The 12,614-nt window shown below is 30.1% G+C and overlaps 1 protein-coding gene across 3 annotated transcripts in view; it reads left to right on the forward strand.

The window, feature by feature from the left end:
• The window catches only part of LOC117174453 (diacylglycerol kinase 1), a 367,927-nt gene that overhangs the window by 324,128 nt on the left and 31,185 nt on the right, over nucleotides 1-12,614 (forward strand). For all 3 annotated transcript variants that reach the window (XM_033363593.1, XM_033363595.1, XM_033363594.1), the window contains one exon: nucleotides 10,959-11,081. In XM_033363593.1, coding sequence (XP_033219484.1) covers nucleotides 10,959-11,081 — 123 coding nt within the window. The remainder of the gene's footprint in view (nucleotides 1-10,958; nucleotides 11,082-12,614) is intronic.

A 12,614-nucleotide genomic window follows, 5' to 3' on the forward strand; every position in this document is an offset into this window, starting at 1 on the left:
TAATTTTCTCCTGAAAGCTCGGTCCTCGCTTGGTTTTCATAAATTAATTGTATTTGATGCCGGCAACGCCGACCACAGGTTCATCCTAATATATTTACCAAAAGACTGCTATTCAACATGATTTTGATTCGGATTTAAAAATTTTTTTTAAATTTAGAAAATTCGAATTTGTTTCTGACAACTAGATTCTCCGATTTTATTTCACAATTTACTTGCCTTTGATGTTGGACGACATAATAAGCAGTTTCGTCTGAATACTATTAGCGAAAGATTGCCATTTAGAAAGATTCATTAAATTAAAAAAAAAGTTTCGATTTTTAATTCTTTCTAAGCACTAAGATTCAGTATTTTATATCACTAATTACTTGTATTTCATGCCAGAAAAAACCAAAAAAGTTTATGCCCCTATCATCATCACAAGCATGCAATTGATCCATTCAGATAAAACGCCTTTCGATATAGATATTTAGATCAAACTTGTTTTTCTGTTGTCCGACATCAAATGAAAGTTGCTTGCGATATCAAATGCGCCCATTAAAAGTTTAAAACATATTTTTTATTTTCCTTAATTTCATCAATTTTGTTAAATATCATTTTTCCGTTATTGATATTTAGATAAAACTTTGTTAAGTATCGCCTAACATCAAATACGAGTGATATTTGAAATAAAATTCGAAAAGCGAGCATTTAAGGGGAAATTGTCAATTAAGCAATATTACCTATATAAGTTGTTAAGTTGTTGATCAGGGTGTAATAATATTCTTGCAGATGGAAGTCAAAATTTCAGTCAATTACTGGTCAGTTCATTAAAATTATGTCTGAAAAATTCTCAGTACATATATAGTAGACGTTTCGACTGTACGTCGACTGTCCTCATCAGTATAAAATACTTTTTTCTACGAAATTTTGCACCTTTATGTTAAATTTAATTTGTTAGTTACTGAAATGACTCCGTCTGCTGGACGGACATAAATAAAGATTAAGATTATTGTTGACATTGAAAAACATGTGACAAGTGTGCTTTTCTCAATGTCAACAATAATCTCAATCTATATTTAAGTCCGTCCAGCAGACGGAGTTATTTCAGTAACTAAAAAATTTAATTTAACATACAGGTGCAAAATTTCATAGAAATAAGTATTTCACACTGATGAGGACGAAACGTCTGCCATATATGTACTGAGAATCTCTCAGATATAATTTCAATAAACTGATCATTGTCAGAAAGACTGATATTTGTTTCAAGCATTTTTTCAATTATTTAAGCAATGATTTATTATTTACTTGTTAGTTTTTCAAAAAGGTAGAAAACTCTATTTTTAAAAACTTTTTGGATTATTATTTAATATTAACATTATTCAGATATCATTATCTCGTTCTGTGTATTTTTAGAAATAGTTTTTTTTTGTTTGAACAATTTTTCTTCTGAATTAACTGTTTGAAATTTATATTGTTCTGTAATTATTGCGGCAATCTTTCATTTTTAAGAGCAACATTGTTTTTTGAAAACATTATCCAATTTTTTGAACAATAGATTTAAGATTAATTGAACCTTTTGATAAAAATAAAATATTTAATAATAAGCGAGACTTATAAGAAGTTTTAAAAACTGATATATGTTTAAATATATATTTAAATTTTGTGCAAAATAGTAAATTTCAGATTTTTGGGCCTTATAATGAGGTGACAAAAGGCATCAAAATTCAAAGTAATTCAGCAGAAATTATTCTTTGAAGACTTCCTTAGAAATTCTAGTAATCTTCTATAAGTTAAGTTTAAACCCAGAAACTTTAATCTAACTTTTCCGAAAACAAAATCGGTCCCCTGTTAATTTAATGCTCCAAAATCATACATGTTGAGATTTTAAAAATGTTTAATTACGATTTTGTTAAAAAAGATAAATTGAAAATTAAAGATTACTAAATGTTGGAAAAATAGAAGTTTAAGATTTTTCCGGGAACAATAAAAAACATGTCATCCATTAGATAAAAAAAATTTCAACACTGCGCTATTTAAGATTTATTTTAAATATTTTTAACAAAACAGGGTATATTTTTGATAATTTGTAATATTTATGGAAACTGAGATTTAAAAAAGCGCTATGTAATACAGTATTTATTAAGGTTTTCAGAAAATGGGGCAAAATTTTTAAAATATTCCAAAAAATATTTTATTAAAAACTTTTATCAACATAGCTCATTCATCGAATATGATAATAACACGTATGATTGATGATAGCGGAACTGGAGGAAATCACAAAATTTTTATTAAAAATTTCATTACAAACAACCAGACGTAGTTTATAAATGAACGCGTTTACGCGAATGGGAAACCTCGCCACGCCAAAAAGCTGTTATTCCGAGCTTGTTTAGTAAACTTTCCAAAATTATGTAGAGGCCAATACGTGGGAAAAATAATGCGTAACCTTTAACCTTTCAACGCGTTGTAATTCAATAATTAAACCACTATGGGGCTTCAAACGAAGTTTCGACTTTTTAAATAGATTGGAGATTCGAGATTAGATATTACACAACAGTGAATAAAATAGAAATAAAGATTATGCCAGAAATTTAAATATCTATATAATACAAAACCAAGATTAAAGACTTTCTATTTTTAAGTATTTGAAATGAAGTTTTTAATTGAGCGCCTTGAAAATGGTGTAATTTAAGATTAAAACCTTAAAATTTTTCGTCTTTAAAAATCGTTAAATGTTATTTAATTTAGAATTAAAAGCCATATATAAAAATAATTTTAAGTTGATACCTTGAAATTGATTTTATTCAAATAAAAAAAATTAAGAATAATTGGTCTAAACCTAAGACCCCAGTACATGAATTTGAGATTTAAGACTTAAAATTTTTATTTCAATTTCTTTCATTTTAATTTAATCCCAACATGTTTAAAATGTAATTTTGAGTATTTTTTCACTGAATTAGAACATACATTTTTTATCTGATTGTTTATAATCCTGAACACTTGCAAATTTAAAAAAGTTTCAGATAATTACAAGAAATTTTTAAATTTTTGAAATAAGTTAGCGGAATTAAAAAAATTGCAAGAAATTTATCATTTATTTGAAGGTTTCTTAAAGAATTGTAAACATTTTAGGTAATTTCTACAACTTTTAAGGAATGTTCAATTAATTTCAATAATTTAAAAAATTTTATTATATTTTTTAAAATATCGAGGAATTTTAAAGAGCTTTAAAGAATTTGAAGGGATTTCAACAGATTTTCAAGGTAATCTTTGGACTCCTTTGAAAGTCTGTGAATTCTTTCAGAAAATTTGAAAATGCTTTAAAATTATTTAAATCCCGGGAAAATTGTTTGAAATCGCTTGAATTCGATAGATATTGTAAATGATCTCTCAAACCTCTTTAGAAAGATTGAAGCTCCTTTGAAATCCTAGTAAACCCTTTAAAAACGGCGGAACACCTTAAAATCGCTTGGAATCTTCCAAATCACCCAAATACCGTTAATTAAAATCTTAAAATCTTTCAAATCTTACGAGATTCATTTAAATTTTTCAAGTCCCTTTAAATTAATTGAAACCTTTAAAATAATTTAGTATCACAGAAAATCCTTTGAACTCTCTTGATTTTTTTAAATGTCTTAAAATTCTTTACATTACTTAAAAATATTTTGAAATTCAGTTAACTCTATTGATATCTTACAAAATCCTCTAAAATTTGTGGATATCTGTGGAAGTCTTTTGAAATCATTTAAATTTCTGTGAAATCATAAAAAAAGGTTTACATTTTTTTTAAATCCGTGAACATCCCTCTAACTCCTTAAGAATAAATTCAAACCTTTTTAAATTCCTCCAAATCTTCAAAATCTTATTAAAATTCCCTAATGAACCTTCAAAACTTGTAAAACCACTGCGGTATCAAATAAAATCCTTTAAAATCTTTAGAAAATCCCTGTTCTTTTTTATCTCTTAAAATCCCTTGCAATTCTTTAAAAAGTATGAAAGTTCTTGAAATCGCTTGAAATCATCAAAATACTTCAAAATTCTTCAAAACCCTTTAAAATTCATAAAAATCTTTTTAAAAAACCGTGCAAATCTTTTCAAATCTCTTAAAATCGTTTATAATACTCGGAAATCCTTTGAAATTCCGTTATATCTTTAGAATCCTATGAAATCCTCTAAATTTGGTAAATTCTCTAGATTTTATTTTGAGCTAATAATTTCAATTAGTGGCTCAATTCTAACTGTGAATTAGTCATTTTTACTGATACATTTGTAAAAAATAACCGTTGAATAGCTTGCATTGAGCCACTGATTGAAATTAGTAAAAATTTTAACTAATTCAAATTTAGAGAGAATATACTTTAAGATAATCTGAAAGCTCTTTAAATCCTTTAAATTCTTTTTAAATGTGATGTTTTTATATCTCTTAAGATCCCTTAAAATTCTTTTAAAACCCTAGAAATTCCGTAAAATCTCTCAAAGTTAGATAAAATTTTTGAAATGCTACGAAATATTCCTAAATTTTATAACATCCCTTGTTCACAAGCAACAACACGCCTATATGGCTGGCCACTTGACTGAGGCGACCCTAAGCACAGCAGTTAACCTAATTGAAGGCCAACTGAAGCAGGAAAGTCTCGCGATTGGAAACTTTATGGACAACGAAGCAGCCTTTAACTACACCTCTGGAGAGGTGATCAGGGCGGCCATAATCGCACACGGTGTGCCTATTCCAGTGGTGGAGTGGACCTGCCACATGTTGGCCAATAGGAACCTAGCCACGACTAAGGGTCATATCACTTTATGAGGAAACGTTGACTCGGAATGTCCACAGGGAGGTGTTTTATCGCCCTTGTTGTGGTGCCTGGTAGTGGAGGAACTGCTTCATCTGCTCACGAGTCAGGGCCACCACGTTTTAGGCTATGCGGACGATATACTGATTATCGTGCGCAGTCCGCATCTGAATACGCTCTTTGGAGTAACGCAGCAAGCACTTATAATAGTAGATTAATGGTGTAAGAAGACTGGACTATCAATCAATCTGAGTAAGACGGATGCAGGTGTATTCACCAAAAGGTATAACTAGGGAACCACGAGAACATTGAAACTGGCAATGAAAAAACTGAAAATCAAAGTACAATCTAAATATCTAAGAGTCATTCTGGATAAGAAGCTGTTATGGAATGAGCACCTGGAAAACAAGTGCAAGAAGCTAGTAGCGACCCTTTGCACTGTAGAAGAGCCATAGGGAAAAGGTGGGGCTTGATACCGGAGACACTTATGTGGATCTATACAGCGATCCTGCGACCAAGGCTAACCTATGCAGCAGTGGTCTGGTGGAGCAGGGTCGAACTGTTTACTGTGAAGTCTCGACTGGACAGGATCATGGGACTGATCCTGAGAGGCATCCTTGGTACTTCGAAGTCGACACCCACGATGGCTCTGGGGGCAATAATAGATTTGGAGCCCCTCCATCTCACCATTAGGGCCATGGCTGCGAAGGCGGCCTGGAGATCAAATATGGTAAACGATAGCAGTATTTCGACAGTAGTGCGGATACCAATCAACATCGCGAACAGATCGACCCTGAGCATGCTCGAGGACAACATGTCCACTCGTCGCTACCTCTTCGACAAGAAGTAACGAGTTAGCCTATCCACGAAAAAGGAATAGGTTAACGTTGAGGCACACCTGCCCAGTGATGAAGACAACTGGTTAACAGATGGCTCCAGGAACAAGAAGAACACTGGAGCCGGTTCATATCGTAGAAGGAATGGAGTGGGCTTCACAATTGCGATGATGTCCTACGCCACAGTTATGCCCAGTTATTAAGTTTCCATTATGCCCCAGTGCGCCTATGCCCTGAATTGAACAATGACCACGTCGCTACTAGTATGGGAGTGTTTTGAGGCACTCAATAAGCTAGCGACAGAAAACCGAGTCACTCTGTTTAGGATCCCTGAACACAGCGGCATCAAGGCCAATGAGATATCGGACAGGCTACCAAAGCTAACAGCAAAAGAAAATTTTACTGGACCCGAGCCAGATGTAGGCATTTCCAATAGGTTGGTCACGGAAGATATTAACAGTTTGCTGACCGAGGAACATCAGAATGAGGGAGCTTGTCTCTGGCAGCAGACAGGCTAAAACACTCTTGGGCTTAAAGCTAAACTCTCACTGAGCGAAGGAATTACTCAAGCTCGGGAGAAATGAAGTCAAGGTCCTAACAGAAATGTGTATAGGCCACGGAAACCTCAAGTATCACAGATATAAGATAGGGCTTGTAGAAAGTCCCCTCTGTCGTCTGTGCGGAAAGGATCATGAGACTTCTACTCATATCCTCTGTCACTGCCCTGCGATTGCGGAAAAACGTGTAACACTCACAGGAAATTTGGGGCCACGCTTAAGGCTTATAAGGGGACGCAACAGTATCTCCCAAGCGTCAGGGGCTGTTATGATCTCAACCCAGAATAATCCTATAATAATAATAACATCCCTTAAAATCCTTGAAACCCCTTTGAAGTCAAATAAAATCTTGAAAATCCATGAAAATCTTTTCAGGTTACTATAACATCCTTAAAATATATTAAAATCTTTTAAAGGTTATTAAAATTCTTTGAAATGACTTAAAGTAATCTAAATCAAATTTAAATCCCCTGAAATCCTTTAAAATCCGTGAAAATACTTCGGTATCAAATGGCATTCTTTAAAAGCCCGTAACTTTTTTCGAAACCTCTTAAAATCAATTATAATATTTAAAAATATTTTGAATTTCCATTAAATCATTTAAAATGCGCCTCTAAAATACGTAGATATGTATTGATCTTTTGAAATCCCTTCAAATCTTAAAAATCTCATCAAAATTTTCTGATCACCCTTCAAAATTCATGAATATACTTCGGTATTACATAAAATCGTTTAAAATTCCTTTAAATTCTTTAAAGACCGTCCAAATCTTAAAGTCGCTTGAAATCTTCAAAATCCCATAGAATCCTTGAAATTCCGAAATCTCATGCGGTCCCTTTCAATCTTTAATTTCAAATTTTAAAACAAATCTCTAATTGAAACTTTGAACTTTAAAATTCTCAAAATTTATTGAAATCTTTAAAATCAGTCAATCTTTCCGAATCTCCAGAAATTGCTTACAATGTATTAAAATCAACTACATTCTTCTGAAGACTATCAAAATTCTTTAAAATACTTTAAAACCCTCCATAATATTCGAAAGTTCTTTAAAATTCCATTGAATGTTTTAAATGCGATGATACAACGAAAATCATTCTTGATTAATCGAAATTCTTCTGTATTTCTTAAAATCCTTTGAAATCCAACAAAATTTCTAGGAAATTTCTTAGTATTTGACCCAGATGATTTCTTTCAATTTTTGCAATTTTTTTAAATTATTCGAAATCCTACGTAAAGCTTTTAAAATCCTTCGACATTTTTTTGAAATTTCTTGAGATCTCATAAGATCCTGAAAAATCTATGCAAATCTCGTTAAGTTCCGTAAGAATGTTGTAATTCTTTGAAATACTTTGTATTCATTTGAAATACCTTAAAATCCCTTAAAATCTCTTTTATAGTAAAAAGTAATTGACATGTTTTTTTATATCGAGTAAAAATAATCCTACCTAAGAAAGGGGGTGGGGGCATTAAAATCATACGAATCCTTAAAATAGAGTTGAGGGCATTTAAATTTTAAAACAGCATCTTTACGTTGTTCACTCAATTCCTTATATAAGACCCTCCCATTTTGCGCCCTTCCTAGAACTGTGGCCTCTGCGGTTTTTCGATGAGATAGGCCGCGGGGCCGAAAGGAAGTTTTTGCTCGGTCAAGCATGACAAGCAGCTCTAAAGCCGCACTCTCAGCACGTTAGTTGCATCAGGTTTCGTCATACGTCAAAATCCAACAGAAATTATTCATGCGACCCTGCCTATTCAAGTTTGGATTCCCCCGATTTAGGATCAAGGATTTATGCAACTCATGCTCGAAACCAGTCTTATATCGGGATTTGAGTGTAGTTAATGGACGTTTTCTTCACCTTGAGAAAAAAAAGTTTAAGTAGCCATGGACGAAAAAAAGTATCAAAAAAGTTAAAGAAGTTGAAAAAAATATGTTAGTTGGAAACTTGTGATCATGTCTAAAGTTTGCAATATCTGTTGACGTGTTTATGTTTTACTGCGTTTCCGTCTGCAGAAACACCTTCCTCACGTGTAACCATGCTCTAAAATAGATCAACTTGTGACATCCAATTACGTCAGTAGTCTAAGCGGATTACGTATTGCGTTTATCCTCGCAAATCGCTAATCGCTCTCAGTTTCGCGTCCATTGCTTTCGAGCAACAAGTGCTCTGATACATGAATCTTAATCGCCATGGATTAGACTTGGAATCCTTTAATTGTATGTATATTATTTTTTTCAAATACATCAAACTTCTTTTTTTTGTGGTTCTGACCAATCTATTAGATCATTACCTTTTCCAAACAGGAAAAGAAACAATCCAAATATTTTTAATATATCTAAAATTTCTAATATTTTAAACATTATTTAAACAAAAAATTAAATATATAGATTTATTTTAAGAAATTAAGGTGAAAATTATTTGGCCTTAATTAAAAGAACGCTTAAAATATTTATGAGCAAACTCTGTAGATTTGGAATGAATCATAAGTTAAAATGTCTCTATTTAAAAAAATATTTTAGGACGAAGTGAAATCTATGTACTTTCTTATGAACAATTGTATGCAAAAAACAGAAAAATATTGACAGTTGAAAAGTGAGACTTATGGTTTCATTGTCTTGTATTTTTCGGAAATTAAAAAAAAAATGGTGTCTTGACGAGTGTATAATAGTTTTTGGATTATAATGTGTACATTAAAAAAAATTGTGATTCGTTTTTTTTGGTTTTAAATTGTTTCTTTATTCTTCCTATAAAATTTTCTTCTATACATTTATCAATCTTTCACTAATGAATGCAAGATTAGATACAGTAACCTTTTTGAAAATATCTCTGGTTTTATTTACAAGTATTATGTGAGTTTTCATTAGCATAAGATTCTATGAATCACATCTTCTAGTTTTCCTATACATAACCCTTGATGAGGAGATATAAATTGGTCTCGAAACATTTTGGTTGCTTAGTAGTATAAAAAAGACGGAGACAGAATAAGGAAAATGTGCGAGGTTGATTTTGTTTGACTTTTTCCTTTTTCTCTTCCTTTTTTCCTTCGCTATTTATTTGGTTACTTATATTTATATTATTGACATTCATATTGAATTTTAATTTGTGAATCACATTCATTCTCTGTTTGCCTCTATATTTGCCTGTTTAATCAATATTTAAATAATAAGAAATTAACCAGGGTAGTCCAGGTCAGGAAAAAACCTGGAAATCAGGAATAATCATGGTTTCTACACAGGCACTTTTACTCACTTCTTTAAAAATAAAGCACCATAGTCAATTTTTTCAACGAAAAGCTTAATTTCCACTTAAGTCCTAGAATTTAATTTTTTTACGTGTTTTAATGTATTAAAGAAGATTCCAAGATATTTTGAAATTTTTTTATTGAATATCTTAAATATCTTTTATTTTAATAGATTTCAATAATTTGAAGTGATTTCAAAGGATTCAAAAGATTTTCGGTATTTTCTATTATTTTCAGGAATATTGAATAGATTTAATATTTTGAAGATATTTCAAAACGATTTTTAAGATTTCAAGTTATTTCTTAAAATTCCAAAGAATTCTGAAGCGCCTTGAAAAGTTTAAAGGGATTTGAATTAGCTCCGGTTTTGGAATAGATTCTCATAGTTTGAAGGCATTTAAAAGGAATAAAAAGATATTAGGATATGTATTTTTAAGAGATTTCAAGAAATTTTTCATTGATTTTAATAATTTAAAGAAATTTTTTGAAAAAATTGAAGTATTTTATGGAATTTAAAAAGATTCCAAGGCATTTTCAAGAGATTTGAAGAATTGTAAAGGATTTTTAAATATTTTAAGGTATTTGCAAAGATTCCAAGACATTTTCAAAATATTTTTTTAAATTTCAAGGGAGTTTCAAGATTTTTACTTTTAATAAAAGATATAAAAATATTTCCATGCCTTTGTAAAAATTTCCTAAAATCAAGGATGGTATTGAACGATATTAGAGGAGCCATAAGTCATAGAGTTCTTATTAATTTATCCTGAATTCTCTAAATTCTTATAAATTCTTTTCAATTCTCTTGAATTTTTTTAATTCACTTGAACTCTTCTAAATTCACTAAATTCTACTTAATTCAATGAATTTTTGTTTTGTTATTCTATAACTTATCTGGAAGTTTTTTAAACTCACTCTAGATTCTTAAACATTTCAGAAATTTCTTTTAAAAGTATTACATTTTTTTAAGCTTACTTCAAACTTTTGGAATTAAACTAATTTTTGCATATTTTTTAGTTGTTTTAAACTCGCAAGATTTAAAAAAAAATTTAATTGTATTTTTATTAATCTCGTCAAAATTCTTTTATTTTGAATTCTGAATTCGATCAAATTAACTGAAATTTTTATGAATTTAATCGAATCCTTTCGAATTCTTTTAAATTCAAACTAAAATTACTCATATTATTAATGCACAATGGTCACTTTATTGTTTAAAACTTAGTTTCTTTTTGTCACTTTGTTGTTTAAATAGGTCTCTTCTTTACTTTGTTCAATTGATTTAGGATGTACCAGCTCAAAAAATAATAAATTTACTATATTTAAATGTCAATTTATTTTATTCCATCTATACAAGATTATATATTATAAATGTAACAATATTACAATTTCATCTTTAAGTCATAATAGGCACGGAAAAGTAAAGGAAAAGTGGGGAAATTTGAAAATGAAGATTTGCGGCCACCCTGATTTAACCGAAGGTTAAATAATTATCTTATGTACTTTAGGAATATTGATTTATCGAATTTATTGATAAGCAATTTTTTCTTATTTAATTGCAGATATGAGGCACCTTGTTAGAAAACAAAGCACAATAGACGTTCATTCAGTCAAAGTCAGTTTGAAAGATATCGTATGTTATCTTTCGCTCCTGGAAGCTGGGACGCCGGAGGACAAATTAGAATGTAAGTAGCTCTTCAATTTAAAGAATTTTAAAACTAAATTTAAAAGTGCCATCGAGTATGACGGCCTCCCTCTAAATGTAACCAAGCTAAGCTCTGCTTAACCTCTGTGATGGAAGGGGAAGCCCTCAACCAGAATAATATTCGGGACTTTAATTTTTTATTCCGGCATATTTGATGATTTATCTAATTTCTTGATCTATGCGAAGAGAAAATTAAAATCCGGAAAGACATGCAGGAAGAGAATACAGAACGAAAAATGTATATAAATTCAATGTTTTTCGAGATGTTGTTAATTTGTAGGATTTTCAAGTACTTCTAAACTTAATTTTTTACCAAATATTATTGAATTTTGCTCATGTTTCGAGAGTAGATAAAATACAAAGTAAATTTTTTTTCTTCTATGGATTTAAAAAGTGTGCAAAGTAAAATAATTAAATTATTATTACTCAACTTTTCATAGTTTTTCAAATAATGATTCTGTTTTGGAAAAATAAAATGTTAGTGTAGATTTTCCGCTGAAGATCTGTAAAGAGAAGAAAGGAACAGATTTTTTTTTATAAATAAATGATAATAATTTTATGAAATATAGTTTCTGATCGTAGAGCAAAAAGTTGATTGAAGAAAAACCTTATTAAAGTGGGTTTTTGTAGTAAATGATCATTTAAGATTTTATTTTGGAATTTGATTAGAACTTTGGTGCCAAAAAAATGGCAAATAGTTTAATATAGAAGCTTTTATTTGAAAAAGAGTATTAAGAGGTTAGGCAGTTAAAAATAAGAAAACCAATCTTTTTATTACATGCACATATATTAAAAATGAGGTTTCGAACAAAGTCGTTTAAAAGGTTCAAAATTAACCAAATGAACGCGGCTTTTTGAAAATATTATAGGGTGAGTGACCCAGTGAATGAACACCTAAGGAAATCATTTTTCCATTTAAAGTCCATTTTACGTTATAATAATTGATTATTCTTACAGAACTTTTAAAAATAGATTCTTAATGGTTTAAATTTCATAATCCGATAAACAAATTTTGTTTTTACCAAAAAGCTTTATAAAAAATAATTAAATAATGCAAAATTAACGAAAACACCAGTAAATGAACACTGTGAGTCAATGAATGAACAGTAGAGTACCAGTGAATGAACACTATAATCACTACAAATTAGAATTAGGATTTAGGTATAAAATTACATAGGTACATTACAAAATGAGCAATTAAATAATGTAAAATACTAGAAAGCGTTGCGAAATTCATTAAATATATTATTTCAATAAAAACCACAAGAGATTTAGATATAAAGAAAGGAGGGAATAAAAAAGTTGACCGCAGAACTAGGTTAACTTTTGCTAATTTTTTATCGAATTTTAGTACACATAAAATTTGTAATACGAGGGTAGTTCAATAAGTCCTTAGAATGAAGTATAAAAAAATTTTTTTTTGGGTAAATTTTTTTTTTATTTTTCAACATAATCTCCTTGGAGCTCTATACACTTGGTCAATCGCTTTTCAAGTTTTTTTAATCCTTCAGAA

This window comes from Belonocnema kinseyi, chromosome 6 (assembly GCF_010883055.1).
Source record: "Belonocnema kinseyi isolate 2016_QV_RU_SX_M_011 chromosome 6, B_treatae_v1, whole genome shotgun sequence".
NCBI lineage: Eukaryota > Metazoa > Arthropoda > Insecta > Hymenoptera > Cynipidae > Belonocnema > Belonocnema kinseyi.